Source organism: Panulirus ornatus, chromosome 55, assembly GCF_036320965.1.
Source record: "Panulirus ornatus isolate Po-2019 chromosome 55, ASM3632096v1, whole genome shotgun sequence".
In the NCBI taxonomy this organism is placed as follows: domain Eukaryota; kingdom Metazoa; phylum Arthropoda; class Malacostraca; order Decapoda; family Palinuridae; genus Panulirus; species Panulirus ornatus.
The window spans coordinates 16,504,749-16,524,053 of NC_092278.1; the positions used below are offsets into that span (position 1 = coordinate 16,504,749).

The following is a 19,305-nucleotide window of genomic DNA, read 5'->3' on the forward strand; positions in this document are numbered from 1 at the left end:
TTGGACAGAATATTACCTCAGAAGGGAGCAAAGATTGCTAGATAGAGGAGCATTCTCAGAATGAGCCTGGGACACCAGTGGCATGCTGCAGGGCTTTCTTAGGTTCATTGCTTTTCATCATATATCAGTAGTAATTATGTAATGAAGTGCACTCATATCTGAACACATTTTTGGTTAATGTCAAGGTCATGAGAGAAGTAAAGAATGAATGTGATTGCATCACCTTGCAAGGGGACCTAAACAAATTAAAATGTTTTTCTGATGTATAGTTAATGAAATACTCTCTGGGTAATGCAAAGTAATGAGGATAAGATGTAGTGAAGGAAAGCCTCTGTGTTATAATCATCTGGCAGAAATTAAGTTAAAGGAGTCTTTATTTAAGATTTAGGGATTGCTGTTATGTTTAACCTGTTGCCAGAGCTGTATATCAGGATTTTTCAAAAGTCTAACTGCCTGCAGGCAAATATTAGAGTTACACATAAGTCCATGGATGAGGAAATTTGTGCTTGATTATCAATCCCATAATGTTTATTAGACCAAGACTGGAATATGCTTCTCAAGTCTGCTTATAGTACTCAGAGAAGCCCAAAGATTTAATCAAAAGAGTTCAGAGAATGGGAGCTAAGATGATATTAGAATTAAGAGGGCTGATCTACAGTGAGATGCTGAAGACCACATATATGCCTGCCACTGAGGAGAGAAGGATTAGAGTTGAATGGTTTACAACATTCAGATTTCTAAATCAGATAGATAGTGTTAACAGTGAGTATTTTTTCATGAGTTGCAGTGACAAAGGGGCCAGAGGTCATAACATCAAGAAGACAAGAAGCTTGTCAGAAAGGGTGTGAAGTGCATTTTTAGTGTAAGGGTGCTGGATGACTGTAATCAATTAAGTGATGAAACTATAGATGCAGAGGGTTTACAAATGCTTAGTAGGTACTTGATGGTAATGAAAGTTCAAGATATGGGGTCCCACAATGTGTGTAGAACTTTCTCCTTATTCTATAGAAATAGGAAATTATAGAGATCCTGTTGGTAAGATCCCATGGGATGCAGTGAGGATGGTTTCAAAATTAAATGAAAAATTGTAAGAAGAATGAAGTAATTCATCTTCCCGTGTTGTAGGAAAGGAGGATATGGGTAGACACGATATATACTTGCATATTTATAGGAGGCCATGATGGTATTAACAGACAGTTTGTTTGAGATTTAATGGGGGTACTAGAACCAAATGATTTGATAAAGAATGCAGAAATATCAGGAAGGAGGTTTTGAAGTATTTCTTTAGCAAAAAAGCAATTGACTGTTGGAACAAACTATGCAAAGAGAATGTGGATATCACTAGAATGTCAAATACTTGTGTAATAGAAATGTAAGGAAAAGACTTGGGCTCCATGAATGTAATGTTTCATTCCTGTATGCACAAGTGAGGTACAGTACTTGCAAATAGTTAATCACAGTTGATATATTTGGTATCATATAAGGCTTTTTATAAGGCTTTTTTCTTTCACAGATTAAGTAATGGTGCTTCTTTTTCAAGAAAATTTGGATTTACTTTTGCAGTTTATTTAGTTTAACTTTCTGAACACTGTATTGATGTCTTTGATTTCTGAATATTAGATGAATGGTGAGAGAGGTGGTTGTGGAAGACTCGATATTTATTGTCATCGATAAATTATGCAGGAACGCAAGTTGAGTCCTGCTTTCTTCTAATGGTAAAAGCAGTGTGTACATTAAGTTTGTGATGTGCATTGTGTATGCAAAAGAATTTTTAGTATGATATCTTGATAAATAACTATAAATTTGTTTCCTCTAATATATGTACCTATATTTCCTCTACAGCGTGTTCGGAATCACTCTCTTACTTCGCTGTGCATACTTTCACACCATCCATTCTTGAGTGCTTTTCGTGAATGTTTGTTTCTTTTGCGACGAATGATTGATGCCTGCAATGAGAATGCCTCTCCCAGAAGAGTTGGGGCATCACGACAAAATAATCGGTGAGGATATGTTCATTAGTGACTAGCAGTAAGTTTCTCATTTGGCAAATTAGTTTCACTGCACTGTTCTCAGCTAACATTTATATCAACAGTCCCTAAAGTTTGGATTGTAATTCAAAGTTGATAGAAGTAACAAGATTGAAAATGGCCAGAGCGTAGCCATATGACCATTTTATGAGTGTATTCTACAGAGTGTATTAGTTTAGTTCACCATCTATCTATATCTCTGATGCCCGTTCTCTCCAGAAACTCCCGTCAAGGGGTGGCCATGGCAAAAGAGTCTCCACTTATCCTCGTCCTTACATGCCTTCCTTGCATACACCATTCTGCGCAGCCTACTTCTGCTTCTCACCCTCCAGTATTCCTTTAACCTATTTGCCCATTTCACAGGTAGTCTTCCACTTACACTAACCCCTTTGATTTTACTATCATAAACCCTCCTTGTAAACCCCCAGTATTGCATTCTTTCCACATGCCCAAACCCCCTCAAAGTATTATACTTCATCCATTCTACCACTCGACAATTCACTCCCTTTACATTTCTAGTCATACCACAACTCTCATACATCCTTTCATTTCTTTCTTTGTTATATGTAGTCACACCACATAATCTTCTTGAATAGCTAATTTCCACAGCCTGGATTCTTGATTTCTGTGCCTCATTCCATGTCTGTGTTTTGGCTGCATAGGTCAGGATTGGGAGGACTATGCTGTCCCTTAATCCTATCTTCAGTTCCATACTTACACCTTTACCTTTCAATATTCTATTAAGGGACCCAGTGACTCTTCTACCCTGTACTGCTCTCTCTGCTCTCTCCCTTATCCCTCCCTCCATATCACCATGCTTGCCTAAGACAGCTCCCAGATACTTAAATTCCCACACTTCTTCCAGTCTTTTTTCCTCCCATGTCTACAGCACAATTTAGTACACTTTCTTCGTTCACTTTATATGATTTTATAGAATCTATACTTTCACTCAGTTTCCTTTCGAACACCATTACTTTGCTTTTGCTTGCATTTGCCTTCAATATCCTATGCTTGCATACATATCAAAACTTTTACAACCTTCTACAGCTCCTCTTCACTCTCCGCAAATGATACAGTATCATCCGCAAACAGGCTTGCCGCTGGCCACCATATCTCATCACTACACTCCATCTCTGCACCCACTTCCATTTTATATCATTATTCAGGGCATATGCTTCTGTCTGCTTCTCTTAGCTGCCATGAATTGCCACTGAATATGAAGAACAGGAAGGAATCATAGAACTTAATTTCCATCAGATATCACTGGTCAGTGATCTTGCTGGAAGTTGTGTTTCACCTTGTTGTGTGGGGTTCTTGCCATTGCTGTATGATGTCAGCAGAAGCTAGGGTGTATGAATAGTAAAGACTTCATCATGATGTCAATAATGACTGCTGATGGTGTTGCTGCTTCTATTGTGTGTGACCTTACTTATGTATATGTATATGTCTATGTATTAGTGAATACTCTCTGTGCAAGAGCACCCCTCACTCCATCTTATAAGTCATTGTTTCTACTGTCCTTTACTGTATTTCAACTTCTTCAGGGACACTGTATGGAGTGTCATGACTGGTCGGCCACATGAGGGTGTCCCCAGCATTGTTATGCATGATGTTCGGGAGATTGAAACATGGATCCTGCGTCTACTGTCTGCCCCTGTATGTGTCCCTGGCAAGACAAGAGTTGAGGTATGAATTAGCAATTTTCAACCTGTTGATGAATCTATTTTGATTTTTACAATTCATTGGTAACTTTTTTTAATACCCAATGCCTAAATTTTTTCCCTCATTTGGGTGTTTCATGCCATTATATATTTTTTTATTATATAGGAAGAAGTACCACATTATACACGTCAGAGGCTTTGAAAAAGAAATTCAAAGATAGCTTACTAAGATGTAGTTGCCCCAAACACAAATAGAGGCAGAAACACAGAGAAACACTCTGAAAATATTACACACACATGCTCACTTCCGGTAGGCACAAATTGGCAGTTCTAAGATGGTAATTTCATACACATTGAAAACATTACGCACACATGCTCACTTCCTGTTAGCACAAATTGGCAGTTTTAAATTAGTAATTTCATACACATGCCTGCTTCTCAGGTTTGGTTACTTCACCTGAAGAAGCATAAATAGCTAATACAGAAGATCTAGATGAGAGCAACAAAGATGATAACCAGAATTAAAAGAGCTGAGTTAAAAGGAAAGGCTAGAGGCCTTACTTTTGCCCACTGTGGAAAAGAGAAGAGTAAGGGTTGATGTGTTCACATCCTTTGATTTTGAAAATAGATTGATGACATAGACAGTGAATGTTTCTTTGAAGGATTTAGGGGTAGAACAACCAAAGAGCAAAACATAAAATTAAGCAAGAAACTTGTTTAACCAGATTTGGAGAAATACTCCTAGAATATGCCTTGGTGGAGCCTGTCCCTAAAAAGGAGACTGCTTTACCTCCTCCAGCTGTTGCCCATAGCCCTCACTTCTACTATTTCCAAAGTTTTTGAAGTTTTCTTTAACTCCCACTTCAAACACTTCGAATCTCATTCCCTTCTTTTTGATACCAGTATAGATTCTGTAGACTACTTTAACTGTTGATCTTTCCTGTATGACTCCCCTCTGATCCTTTTCTGTCAAGGATTTTGGTGAAACTTTTATTTTAGTTCTCAACATCAACAAAGCATTTGACAGGGTATGACACATGAGTCTGCTTTTTGAATTCCCATTCCTTGGTTTATCTGCTTCTCTCAGTTCCCTGATGCATGATTTCCTCTGACTTTTCACTTGCAGTAGTTGTTGCTGTAAAAAATTCCTCCTCCTGTTCTGTCAACACCGGTTTTTGTTAGGGTTCTTCCTGTTACCTGCTCTCTTTTCTTTCTCAGTAAGTGATTTTCAGTCTTCTAACTCTAACCCTGTTCATTCTTATGCTAATGATTCTACTTTACAGATTTCCAACTCATTTTCCCCATCCCTTTTCCCTCTGATACTCGTTCTCTTTCTCATAATGAACTCCTTTTCTCTCTCAGTTCAAACTTTTGCAGCATCTGAGAATGAGGAAGTATTAATCTTGTTGACTTTGATAGTTCTATAAGACAATTCTCTGTATCTTTATCAAGGAATCTCTTTGTAGTGAATTTCAAAACACCGTAATTCATCACTGTAGTACCATAAGACATGTTAAGCATTACCATATCACACTCTATTGTGGAAATCCCACGTAATCAGAAACACAAACTTTGCTTCTCAAAAGCTGAGAGTGTTATGTAAGCACCTAAGTATTGAAATACGGCTTTCACATCTGGGTTCAGCTCATGTTCCTCCTTTTGATAACCAAAGTGGAATTAGAATCCTTCTATCTCATTAATTTTCCTAGCATCACTTTGATTATATCTGCCCATTTCATATGCTGTGATGCTATTTTTCTTTCTCTGTTCTGCATTTATTATTTTGGGTACTATTCTCATGAGCTGTTTATATGTGTGCCTGTCCCCAAAGGAACTTGAGCTGAGGCTTGCGTTTAGATGCTGCTTCACACAGTTTCTGTGTGGAGGCTGGACTAATGGATTAATGGAAATCTTGCAGTAAAGAAATGTAGGAGGAAGTTGGGCAAAAGATGCATCAGGAAGGATGTGAAAAACTTTAGTTCTTGACATGTATTTGGAAAATTGAAAATACTTCCAACATTAGAAAACTAAATCCCCATTGATAGAGATTTTAGGTTGAAATAAGGTCTTCTGAATGTTTTTCTCCCACTTCATAAGTAGAAATAGGTAATTGAATAGACAAAAAGACAAATATCTTTCAGACATTTGGCTTGCAATTTGCTGTTTTTTTAGTTAATACCCTTTAGATATTTTAATTCAAGAGAAACATCGAAGGCTCATAAAAAATCACTGAATTATTTTGCAGTTGGAGCTGTTGCCAAGAGAGCTGCATATGCCACTGATGTTTGCCCTGCCAGATCACACACGTTTCTCACTCATAGACTTTCCCCTTCACTTGCCTCTTGAGCTACTAGGTGTTGAATCTTGCCTTAAGGTCCTAACACTCATCATTCTTGAACAGAAGGTAAGATTGTTAAGGTAATCCAAGTCTTGTGTCAAAAGTTGAAAATGCATTAAAGTGTAGAAACGGGACTTTTGAAGTCTTTTACACAAACATACTTTGTTGAAAACCCTGTATGAATGTCAGAGATGTAGAGTTTTAACATCTTGTGTAGGTTAATATGAAGGCATGATGATGATTATGGGTCTGGGAAAGAGAAACGTATGTAAGGTATTTGTAATAAAAAGAGTTAAGGAGATATTGATTCTTCCAGAAAAATTATTATAAATCAAAGAAATTATATAAGGTTAAATGAAATGAAAGTGAAATGTTATTGCTTATGAATTAAAGAAAAGTGAAAGAATCTTAGAGACAAGTTGACATAAAGTGTGAAAAAGACAAAACATTTAAAAGGTTATTTGTATTCAGAAATGTACATTAGATTTTGTTCAGTACAATATTTGGTTATTAACCAGCTCATGTGATATATGATACTAAACATCTTAGACAATGATGGTAGCTACAAAATGTTTACCATGGTATTGGCTTGTATTAGGGTGTAAGGAAGGGCAACTAATTCAGGAAGGAGGTAAATGAATGTAGAAAAGAGAAGTACTAAGAAAATCAAATGCTTGATAATGATTAGTGTTTTAAGAGCTCAAACTGTAGTTAGACAGAGGTGGAGAGATGGCTTAGAGAAAATGACTGGATTATGTTATAAGAGATGTGAGTATTAACTCATTATTGTTACAGGTTGAAAGGGTACAAAATATTAGGTATGTTACAAAAGAGATGATTTATATTGTTATTGGAAGATGGAAACTTAGAGGATGCAGGTAGAATGATGTGTGAGACTGCAACCAATAAGTTCTTACAAAGAGATTTTGCAAATAGGCAGGTTTAATAAGTAGGGGTAACTGCACATCTTGTTGAATAATTATACTCTTTCTCTTTGCCACAATGCATATTCTACAGTTATCATTTCAGCTTTGTGTGGAACCATTTTCAACCATGCATTGAATTTTTGAATGTTTCTATTGTTGCCTCATTTTGTTGTTTATTGAATAAACTTGCCAACATTTTTGTTAGACTCATGTATATTTTTTTAGCCTCATGATATACTTAAGCTGTTAAAGTAAATAATTTTTTTCAAGGTATTAATGGAGACCACATGATTTTGTTTCTTCCTTCTTGATATACTCTTAGATCCAGGACATTATTCTTGATGCCCACAGTTTGCTGCCAAGCATTGATTATCATGTAGAGTATCTTTCTGTTCTTCTTTTCAAGCTGTAGAGGTCCAGTTATTTCAACTTTTTTTATATTTCATTTGTTCCATTTTCTTGATCTAGTTTGTGAAGTATTTTTGAATATTCTCCAACTTGTTTATTTCCATTTAACTGATGACCATATGACACAGCTGTATTCAGTTTTGCTTCTTACATCCATGAACATTACTTTTTCATTAGATTTCTGTCTCTTTTGAAAGTTCTCATTATCATGCTTCTCAGTTCTTAGTTTAATAGCTCTGTAATACATTATTAATTTACTACTTGAAAATTCAAGTTTCTTATTCATGATAACCCATGGATCTTTGACATTTTCTTCATTTGTATGTCTTTCTTTGTTAGGACTTTATGAGGTGTCACCTGTGTATTGTTGATTGTAACAAAACTTTTTGACTAAATATTTTTTCATCAAATTCCATTGGGTTCTTTTCTAGCCACTTGTAAGTTGCAATGTTTTTAGAACTTTTTCCTCTTGTTTTGTGATACCATTATTTTACTATTACTTATGTCATTTAGAGAGTACTTGACATTACTAAACTCTCTTTTGATTCCATATTTGATAAGATTTTTACAAACATTGTTTGATTTCTTTTTACAAGTAGTATTGAAATTGAACTTGTTCTTATGGTACTTTCAAAGAACCTCTTCCTTTTCAGACATGGTTCCCTTTGCTACCACTTTGAAGTTTCCATTTGTTTAAGACTCTTTCATCTGTTTTTTTTTAGTTTACCTTTAATGTTTTCTTTTGCTGCTTTTTCTAATAAAGTTCTGTAGTGTACTTTGTCAGATGCTTCAGGAACGTATAAAGAAAGTATTTTTTCTTTCCTTATAACAGAGTTTTGTTTATGATATTGTAGTGAACTAAAGTTTGAATTTGTTTACATGTTCCTGGCACAGATCCATGGTGGCGCTCATTTATATGATTGTCTTTAACCAAATGTTCCAAAATGTGTTATTTTATAGCACTTTCATATACTTTGGTTACATGAGATGCCAGTCTGACTAGTTTTTACTGCTTAGATCTTCCTTGGTGTAATGGTGCTGTGTCTGCCAATTTGTGTATGTCTGTTGTGTTGTTTTATTCAGTACTTCTCTTATTGACATCAAAACTTTTGTTATCATCATCATCAGCGTCGTGCCTTTTTAAGGAAAATAGCTGGGATTTCATTTGGTCTTGATGCTGAGTGCTTGTTAATTTATGTGCTTCAACTATGTCACTTTTTGCAATTTTCAGTGTCTTTACTGGAATTGCCATTATGGTCATTATTTCATCATATGTACTTCCTTTCTTTTTGTGCTTAACACTGACTTATATTAGGTGATCAGCATCTGATGTGCTTTCTTAGGGTTGCTCTCATGGTTTTCATGTGCCACATGATTTGAATGAAGATAGTTATTTCTCTGGATAAGGTGAAATTGTTTTTGATTAAGTCATTGTAGTGGAGCAAGTTCTGTCAGCATAGTCCATTATATTGGTTCTTTGTAAGATTGTGACAACATTTGAAAAGAATGATTAAACTTTCACGGAATGGAAATAGGGAGGGGTTAGGATCCTGACAGGGTGTAAGCTAGATATCTGCTCATACCTAGGTATTGAAGAAAACTGCAGTGAGAAAGGAAATTGACAGATTTAGAAAAGCCACTTGAGATATTAGATAGAAATTAAATGAAATAGGATGCAGAACAGATATCTGCTCTGGAGAAAACTTATGAGACAAAAGAAAGTATGTGAGAGATTGAGAAAAGGCATTTGAGAAAATTGATAGAAAACAGGGTTCTGAAGTTTGAAAGACCTATTCATCTTACATTTGGAGCCTTATGAGCATAGAATTTGAGATTCCAAAGTGGAGTTTGAGGCTAGAAGAGCTCATCTGGTTTATCCACAGGACTATATCCTTATTCTATCCAAGGATAAGCTTTAGTACTTTGTTCCATGCATGACAACGCCACAGTGCTCTTGTTAGCAACCCCATCTGTTTAGATCTGTCAGAGCCTTAATCACTATCATGTACTTTCTCCTCCATATCCATAAATACCGTAAATGAATGACAGAAGAATAGATGAGAAAGTGGGAGAGGAAGGAAAAGTGAGGTTTGTGTACAGATCAGATGTGTTACTTTTGGGGTTATGAAAAGATTCGTGATCTCAAGACCTAAACTTATAACTGTGTTTCATATTTTCCATTTGGGAATAACTCAAAAATAGGCAGAGTTGCTTCTGAGATTCTGTTGTTTCCTATTGCTTTAGAATATGAGTTGACATTGCTATTGGAATGTTGTGGCTTCCTTGAACCCATGTAGTATATCTCTAATCCTCTCAAGGTCTGACAGGGATTGAATATTAGGCCTAAAGTACACTGATTCACTTATTAGGGTAGGTGAATGGTCATTTACCTTCATAAACTTGGTTAATGACATTGCCCCATACATTTACGTATTTGAACTTGGACAAGAGTTGGCACCTTTTTTTTTTTATTATGGTGATCCATCCAAATTTGACAGTTTGTGGATTTTAGTGTAGCTGAGATGTAATGCAGAAACTGTAGACACTACATTGGAGATGGGGCCCCATTTCAAGATTGTGTCCTGTGCATTCATTTCTGGGCAGCTACCTCAAAAATAACTTCTCAAAAGACAGAGATGGTTTCATCTCTTACGAGCCATGAAGCACAAGACTTACAAGTTAAGGAGAAAAAGAAAACATTTAAACTGAAACTGAGTCCCTCCAGACAGATTCACATGGATATACTGAGACCTGTTCAGGGTTGAGATCTAGACCTTGGCTTAAGTAGTAATATCTCAGTGATCTCCCATGGAATTGAGTCTAGCCAGTGTGCAGTTGTCAGTACTAGGAGTGATGGAGGTTGTAGAGGTTAGTGTTCCTGAGTGTGACGCATTCACTGGTTGTCCTGGTTGTGGCAGTCGGTTCACAGTAAACCTAGTTGTTCATCCTCCCTTAGGGGTTGGTTGATACCTGTTTTCCTGGCACTACCTCGCTGATGCATTAGGTGGTGACGCTGTTTTCTGTGGGGATAGGTGGCTCCAGGAATGAATGAAGGCAAGTATGAATATGTACATGTGTATATATGTGTATGTATTTTTATGTATATGTATGTATATATGTGTGTATATGAGTGGGTGAGTTTTTCTTCATCTGTTTCCTGGTGCTAACTGGCTAATGCAGGAAATGGTGATCAAGTATAATAGATATATGAATATATATTTTCGTAAAAAAATTTTGTTTATCCATGGATGACAACTTTGGAGAAGGACACTCGAATAAGGCGAAGGAGGGCCCTTTAAACCATAATATTATCCATATCGGAAAGCGGAGATGCAGGAGCTTCATATTTAACATCCTATGAGTGTCCACTTGAAAGTATTATAAAAGAAAATTAAAATTGTATATCAATTGTAGGCAAAGATCAGGGGTGTGAAAATCATGTGAAATGACAAAAAACACTTCATAAATGCATGTGTGATTTGATGATGGAAATTAGGGGTGAGGGAGTGAGACCACATTCCTTGATGGAATTGCCTTAGGGAAATGCCAGTGGGAGCACTCATTTAATGCCTTGTAGCAATCATAGTGTAGAAATTTACTTTTACATTTTTTTTTTTTTTTTTTTTTTTTTTTTTTTTTCCTCGTCGCTGTCTCCCGCGTTTGCGAGGTAGCGCAAGGAAACAGACGAAAGAAATGGCCCAACCCCCCCCATACGCATGTACATACACACGTCCACACACGCAAATATACATACCTACACAGCTTTCCATGGTTTACCCCGGACGCTTCACATGCCTTGATTCAATCCGCTGACAGCACGTCAACCCCTGTATACCACATTGCTCCAATTCACTCTATTCCTTGCCCTCCTTTCACCCTCCTGCATGTTCAGGCCCCGATCACACAAAATCCTTTTCACTCCATCTTTCCACCTCCAATTTGGTCTCCCTCTTCTCCTCGTTCCCTCCACCTCCGACACATATATCCTCTTGGTCAATCTTTCCTCACTCATTCTCTCCATGTGCCCAAACCACTTTAAAACACCCTCTTCTGCTCTCTCAACCACGCTCTTTTTATTTCCACACATCTCTCTTACCCTCACGTTACTCACTCACTTTTACATAGTAGGATGATTTGATCTTCAAGAGAGGCCAAGTTTGCTCATTGTGCTTTATGTTATGATTGTAAATCTCTTGTATCCTGTATTTACCAGTCAATTCCATCTGTGGGAGGAATGTTATGAAAAGAATGTATTCCAAAAAAGTTGTGATTATGAAATTTAGTTATAGGGTATGTGTGGTTGCTTGATTAAAGCTCATCATAAGTTAAATGTGATTGATACCGTAAAGCACACTTGATGGTAATGACAGTGACAAGAATCTTGTGTATGGTAATCTTAGTAGCCTTCCCATTTGTTGCACATGTAGGTGCTTGTATTATCCTTAGGCTCTTGGTAAAAACTAAGAAATATAGTGAACTGTTTTTAACATTAATTAGTCCTTTTCTTTATGCAGGTTGTGTTACAGTCTCGAGATAACAATGCACTCTCTATGTCGGTGCTGGCCTTTGTAAGCATGATATACCCTCTGGAGTACATGTTTCCAGTCATACCCTTGCTTCCCACATGTATGAGTTGCTCGGAGCAGCTCCTTCTCGCCCCAACTCCCTTCATCATCGGGATACCAGCCTCATTCCTTCTTTACAAGAAACACTTTGGGTGAGTACAGATCAATTAGAGATAGTAAAACTATTGTGAAATTGATTTTCTGTTTTTCACATGTGCTAACCATCGCATTATGAATTATCAATTCCAGAGCTTCCACTGTCTTCTGTTTCACTTTTATTCTTTACTTTTAAGTACATTGAGTTTATCATTCTCTTTTGCATCCAGGGTATCAACAGATTTTGTGGGCTTTAGATGGGCCAGCATGGGCCAAAGATGATTAGGCAACAGGTGTATATCTTACTGTCTTCCACAGCATTCTGATGGCTTATTGTCTGGCATTACTTTCATGTGTTGCCATTTCTTAATACTGTCATCATTTTTTTCCTGCCAGTGCCTCACATACAAAATTGAAGATGTGGCTGCAGTAGTACCCTATAGTCAGTGTGATTTATTTTTCTTGTTGTCACAACATCCCACAGTGAATGAATTAAAGATTTCATTCGTCTCACTGAAGATTATGTAATATATGTTTTTCTTCCATTCTCTTTGAGATTTATCTTCAAGGTAGATATCCAGTTAGATCAAGAAGCTAGTTTGGCTTTCACAACTAGTGATGTGTGTTTGTGCACATGATTGATGTTTAGTGGCTTTTACCTGAACAGTTTAAGGACTACCTCATTGGATAAGATTATCAGAAGGGGTCTTTGGGAATTGAGAAATGCCTTAACTCAATCATAACCTCTGTTTAGGTCAAGTTGGTCTTCCTTTTGGGGCATCAGAAACATCATTATCATCAAATGGGTTTCAATCATTGTTGAGGTAAGATCCTTTCCTCAGTTTTTTAAGTTCATTCTCATTCTTTTAGGTATGGCCTTATATACTCATAGGGCTCTTGTCAGTCAACCATTTATTTTCTCCTTCCTTAACCGTTTTCCTTTTCTTGATTTCTGTCAGTAACATGGTCAAGGCACAGATGTTAGATGTAGTAAATGAATGGGAGTTGATGTATGCTTTGGCTTGACATTACCTTACCTCCTTGCCATGATGTCATTGGCCTGGATGGTTTTTTGTGGTCATTGAGTTCTGTGAATAAGCATTCGCCAGTTTTTATTCCATATAATTGAAGGGGTGAATATTTGTAAATATACCTCATTTTGGTGGTTGAAATGGTAATGTTATGCCTATTTTAGGCAAACAGCTTTTCATCCTTTAAAACCTGCAATTCTTCTAGCAATTACCTTCTCTTTACATATGTGTAACAGGCTCCCGGATGATGTGTGGTTGATAGACCTTGATGCCAATAGAATTACGAAACCCTCATCCTGTGATGAAATTCCATCCCTTCCAGAACCAGAGTGTACTATCTTGAAGAATCACCTCAAGCAGGTGAGGAACTGAACATTTTGTAGATGCAGTATATTGGGCGAGTACTTTTATGTGGTTGGGCAAGTCCTTCACTTGTGATTTCAGCTGCTTACTGCATGCTATAACATGTTTCTTCAATAATTTTTTGATGATTCAGTTGAACCCATTCACTGTCCAGTTGTTTACGAAATTTAAGAAATTTGGAAAATATGTGTAAATCATATTGATTAATTACAAAGGAAATATGCCAAAAATATATAAGATAACATGATTTCGAAATTGGTGTGCAGAAATTTGCAACGGTTACATCATGGCAGTTTGTGTTGGGGCTAGTGTGACACGTTGCAGAGAAATGAGGAGTGACGCAGCTCCCATTGGTCTTCTGGTGTACTGTTACTATGTTTTTTCATGATTACTTTAGGTTTTTCATATATACTAAATCTTTTATAATATATTATGAAAATTTTGAAATTCCAAGTACATTCAGTTAGTGGGGTCACTGCATGGCTCAGCCCAGTGACTGCATGGTCCACAGAGCCTATCACAACACATCACAAAGCCTTTCTCATAGTGCATGTGAACTTTCTCAAGCAATACATATTCACTGAACTTTTAAGATTTCACTAGTTTTGTCTCAGCTAACTTTTTATGGCTTACACTTCTGGATTGTTGAGGTACAGTATATCCAAAGCAGCAGTGGTTGTGGCTTTCTGTGATCCTGTGATCTCAAAGTCTGGATCACATATTTCATCATAACCCATTTTCATCATTCTTGAATATCTGCTAGTTCATAAAAGTCATCTTCACTTAAAGCACTTGTGGAATTTGTAATTTCACCCTGAAGAAGATTGTTGACTGATGATGGTGAGAGTAAGGTACCGATAGGTTAGCTTAAAAGTTAGCTAATGTATGGTAAAACAGATTATAGCCACCCAGAAGCATGTTCCACTCCTTAATATTTCCATGTTTTGCTGAAAGAAATAGGGTGATGATATTCATTTTTGATATACAAACATTGACATTTGCATGATGACAGTGAATACATAAATGCAGCTTTTTTCTTTGTATTGGAAATTCATGAATTCTAATGGTAACACATTTATAGCATATGTCAAAACTTTTTATATATCAGCTGTATGATTGTGAATAGCAACACCACTCTAAGATATGTTACACCTTTGATAGAATATTTGTTTGATCCATCAGAAGTCTATCTAGCTATCTATTTATATCTTTGATGCCTTTTCCTTTCTGGAACTCTCACAAGGGGGTAGCCATGACAAAAGAGTTTCTGTAACTGGTAAACTCCAATACCACTTTTTATCCTCTAGTGCCTCACCTGTAGCAGGCCAATGGCAACTCTAGTGCAGTGACTTCAAATTCAAAAGCTCCTACCTAATGTTCCTACTGACTACCTCTAATGTGTCTACTTCATGCTTCCACCTTCTACTTTTACATAATTTTCTACCTCATGCTCCCGTCTAATGTTCCTACATATTACTTCTATCTGTTGAACCTACCATTTTCCCAAAAGGCAAGGCTAGCACATAAGTGCTCACTGCAGGAAAAATCGTGTTACAAAGATTGAGTTGTGTGAGTTAAGTTTTGTCAAGTGTTATGCAAGGCAAGGAGAGATTGTATGTTTGTAGACAGACTGCCAGCAGTCTATGTGTGGGTGAGGCAGAAAGAAAAGAGAGCTACCTGGGTCAGAGGAGTGCAGCTTTAAAACCACTGAATTGCTGGCTTACTATGCAACCATCATTAACCCTCCCAATACCTAGGAAGGTAGTACTAGTTACATACCACCCTGACTGGTGGCTGCCACCCAACCACTACTTACCATGAGAAGTACCTCTTTTTTCATCTTTGGTCTCTCATTCATTCAAGTTTTGTTCATATTCATGGTTAGGATGACTACACCACAAATATTCAACACCTACATGACAAAAAGATACTTACAGTACAGTCTCTTTTCAATATGCTTGGCACTTCATTCTTTTCAACTTTACTAAACCTCTTCTTCCCAACCCTTACATAAACAACCGCTAAGCTGCAAATGAAAACAGAAAACTTACTCCTTTTTCACTCTTCAGTAACTAATATTCATAGAACAAGGAAACATATATTGACAAAACTGAAACTAAACTCTGACAGATACAAGCTACATTTTCTTATGTGCATTCTGGGTGCCAATTAACTGAAGATTATCCACAGAAATCAAACAGTATTCTAACTGGTCATGAACTGAAACTTTTGTGAATAGGACACATCAAAACTTACAAGTTGGAAATCATAATTTACATGGAGATTATTAAATTTGTTAACTTAATCTGTATTGTTTATGATATTAAAATTTGATATGAACCAGTGAGCTTATAAAAAACTAAAAATGTTCATAACTTTTATGTGATTGAGCCAACTGCTATAATTTCAGTAGCAGGGAAATTAGGACACCTTTGGAATGAGTTCTTCAGCGAGACCGCATACCCAATGATACATGTTGCTAAAAGTGACATTTCACTTGCAGTGTAACATCTTTTAGGCAGAGCCTGTTAACACATATATTCTATTATTTTTAACTACTTTAGGACTAATTTCCTTGAAAGAGTCCCAGTGTTACCAAAAACTCTTCTACAGGCTCTTGCAGCAAAAGGCTGTGCTACTTTCAGTAGCAGGGAGATGTAAACTACTTTGAAATGAGAAGTTATGTGATGAGCTTGTACTTCCAGTGAAGGGGATTTCCATCCCATATTTTGTAGTTGCCTTGTATGACTCTCATTAGTTACATGGACAGCATTCTTTCTCCTCTATCCCAAGGATAACAGACACACACACACACACACACACACACACACACACACACACACACACACACACACACACACACACACACACACACACATATGGAAAGAGAAGGCATTATTTTGGGGAGGGGGGTGAAAATGAGTATGTTTTAAGGTATGATCGTCTCTTTGGTGTTGTATGGATGCAAGATATTGGTTATAGATGATGCACAATGGAGGGCAGATGTGTTGGAGATGAAATGTTTGTGGATAATATGTGGTGTGAGATGGTTTGATATAGCAAGAATAGGATAAGAAAGAGGTGTGGAGATAAAGACAATGTAGAAGAGGCAGCTGAAGAGTGTTTTGAAATGGTCTGGACTTTAGGAGAGAATAATTGAGGAGAGATTGATAAAGAGGATATAGGGGTCAGAAATGGAGGGGAAAAGAAGGGGGTGATCAAACTGGAAATAGAAAAATGGAGGATGAAAGGTGTGCATGGGATAGAGTTAATTGGAATGATGTGTTACACAGAGGATGAGGTACTGTTCATGGATTCAACCAGGGCATGTGAAGTGGCAGGCAGGGGAAAACCATGGAAAAGTGTCTGGGGCCTGGTTGTGCATTGGGGGCTTTGGTTTCAGTGCATTGCACATGACAACAAGAGAAGGAATGTGAGTGAACGCCGCCCTTTTTCATCTGTTCCTGTTACTGCCTTGCTAACATGGGAAACAAATGACATGTATAAAAAAAGTGACGGTGGGCGAGGGGGCGAAGGCTCTGGGAGCCATAAAAAATATATGGAAGAAGAGAACATTAAGTCGGAGAGCAAAAATGGGTATATTTGAAGGAATAGTAGTTCCAACAATGTTGCATGGTTGCAAGGCAAGGGCTATAGATAGGGTTGTATGGAGGTGGGTGGATATGTTGGAAATGGAATGTTTTAGGATAATATGTGGTTTTATCAAGTAAGTAATGAAAGGGTAAGAGAGATGTGTGGAAATAAAATGAGTGTGGTTGAGAGAGCAGAGGAGGATGTTTTGAAATGGTTTGGTCACATGGAGAGAATGAGTGAGGAAAGATTGACCAAGAGGATATATGTTTTAGAGGTGGAGGGAACGAGAAGTGGGAGACCAAATTAGAGATGGAAAGATGGAGTGAAAAAGACTTTGAGTGATTGGGGCCTGACCATGCAGGAGGGTGAAAGGCATGCAAGAAATAGAGTGAATTGGAATGATGTGGTATACTGGGGTCGACTTGCTGTCGATGGATTGAACCAGGGTATGTGAAGCATCTGGGGTAAACCATGGAAAGTTCTGTGGGCCTGGATGTGGAAAGGAAGCTGTGGTTTCGGTGCATTATTACATAACAGCTAGAGACTGAGTGTGAACGAATGTGGCCTTTGTTGTCTTTTCCTAGCGCTACCTCGCACACATGAGGGGGGAGAGGGTTGTTATTTCATGTGTGGCGAGGTGGCGATGGGAATGAATAAAGGCAAACTATGAATTATGTACATGTGTATATATGTATATGACTGTGTGTGTATATATGTATACGTTGAGATGTATAGGTATGTATATTTGCGTGTGTGGACATGTATGTATATACATGTGTATGCAGATGGGTTGGGCCATTCTTTTGTATGTTTCCTTGTGCTACCGCACTAACGCGGGAGACAGCGACAAAGCAAAATAAATAAATAAATAAGATATTTATTTATTTATTTATTTTGCTTTGTCGCTGTCTCCCGCGTTTGCGAGGTAGCGCAAGGAAACAGACGAAAGAAATGGCACAACCCACCCCCATACACAATGTACACACACACACGCCCACACACGCAAATATACATACCTATACATCTCAATGTACACATATATATACACACACAGACACATACATATATACCCATGCACACAATTCACACTGCCTGCCCCTATTCATTCCCATCGCCACCTCGCCACACATGGAATACCATCCCCCTCCCCCCTCATGTGTGCGAGGTAGCACTAGGAAAAGACAACAAAGGCCCCATTCGTTCACACTCAGTCTCCAGCTGTCACGCAATAATGCCCGAAACCACAGCTCCCTTTCCACATCCAGGCCCCACACAACTTTCCATGGTTTACCCCAGACGCTTCACATGCCCTGATTCAATCCACTGACAGCACGTCAACCCCGGTATACCACATCGATCCAATTCACTCTATTCCTTGCCCGCCTTTCACCCTCCTGCATGTTCAGGCCCCGATCACTCAAAATCTTTTTCACTCCATCTTTCCACCTCCAATTTAGTCTCCCACTTCTCCTCGTTCCCTCCACCTCCGACACATATATCCTCTTGATCAATCTTTCGTCACTCATTCTCTCCATGTGCCCAAACCATTTCAAAACACCCTCTTCTGCTCTCTCAACCACACTCTTTTTATTTCCACACATCTCTCTTACCCTTACATTACTTACTTGATCAAACCACCTCACACCACACGTTGTCCTCAAACATCTCATTTCCAGCACATCCACCCTCCTGCGCACAACTCTATCCATAGCCCACGCCTCGCAACCATATAACATTGTTGGAACCGCTATTCCTTCAAACATACCCATTTTTGCTTTCCGAGATAATGTTCTCGACTTCCACACATTCTTCAAGGCTCCCAGGATTTTCGCCCCCTCCCCCACCCTATGATTCACTTCTGCTTCCATGGTTCCATCCTCTGCCAGATCCACTCCCAGATATCTCTATACATATATCTTTTCTTTCATACAATTCACCATTTCCCGCATTAGCGAGGTAGCGTTAACAACAGAGGACTGGGCCTTTGAGGGAATATCCTCACCTGGCCCCCTTCTTTGTTCCTTCTCTTGGAAAATTAAAAGAAAAATAAGAGGGGAGGATTTCCAGCCCCCCCTCCCTTCCCTTTTAGTCGCCTTCTATGACACGCAGGGAATACGTATGAAGTATTCTTTTATATATTATCCCCAGGGATAATATATATATATATGTATATATATATATATATATATATATATATATATATATATATATATATATATATATATATATTCTTTCTTTCTTTCATACTATTCGCCATTTCCTGCATTAGCAAGGTAGCGTTAAGAACAGGGAGGTG

The 19,305-nt window shown here is 37.8% G+C and overlaps 1 protein-coding gene across 15 annotated transcripts in view; it reads left to right on the forward strand.

The window, feature by feature from the left end:
• Window positions 1-19,305, forward strand: part of Rab3-GEF (Rab3 GDP-GTP exchange factor) — a 356,394-nt gene that overhangs the window by 51,031 nt on the left and 286,058 nt on the right. For all 15 annotated transcript variants that reach the window (XM_071692889.1, XM_071692877.1, XM_071692876.1 and 12 more), the window contains exons 7-11: window positions 1,843-2,000; window positions 3,572-3,713; window positions 5,934-6,092; window positions 11,875-12,077; window positions 13,289-13,412. In XM_071692889.1, the coding sequence (XP_071548990.1) occupies window positions 1,843-2,000; window positions 3,572-3,713; window positions 5,934-6,092; window positions 11,875-12,077; window positions 13,289-13,412 (786 nt within the window). The remainder of the gene's footprint in view (window positions 1-1,842; window positions 2,001-3,571; window positions 3,714-5,933; window positions 6,093-11,874; window positions 12,078-13,288; window positions 13,413-19,305) is intronic.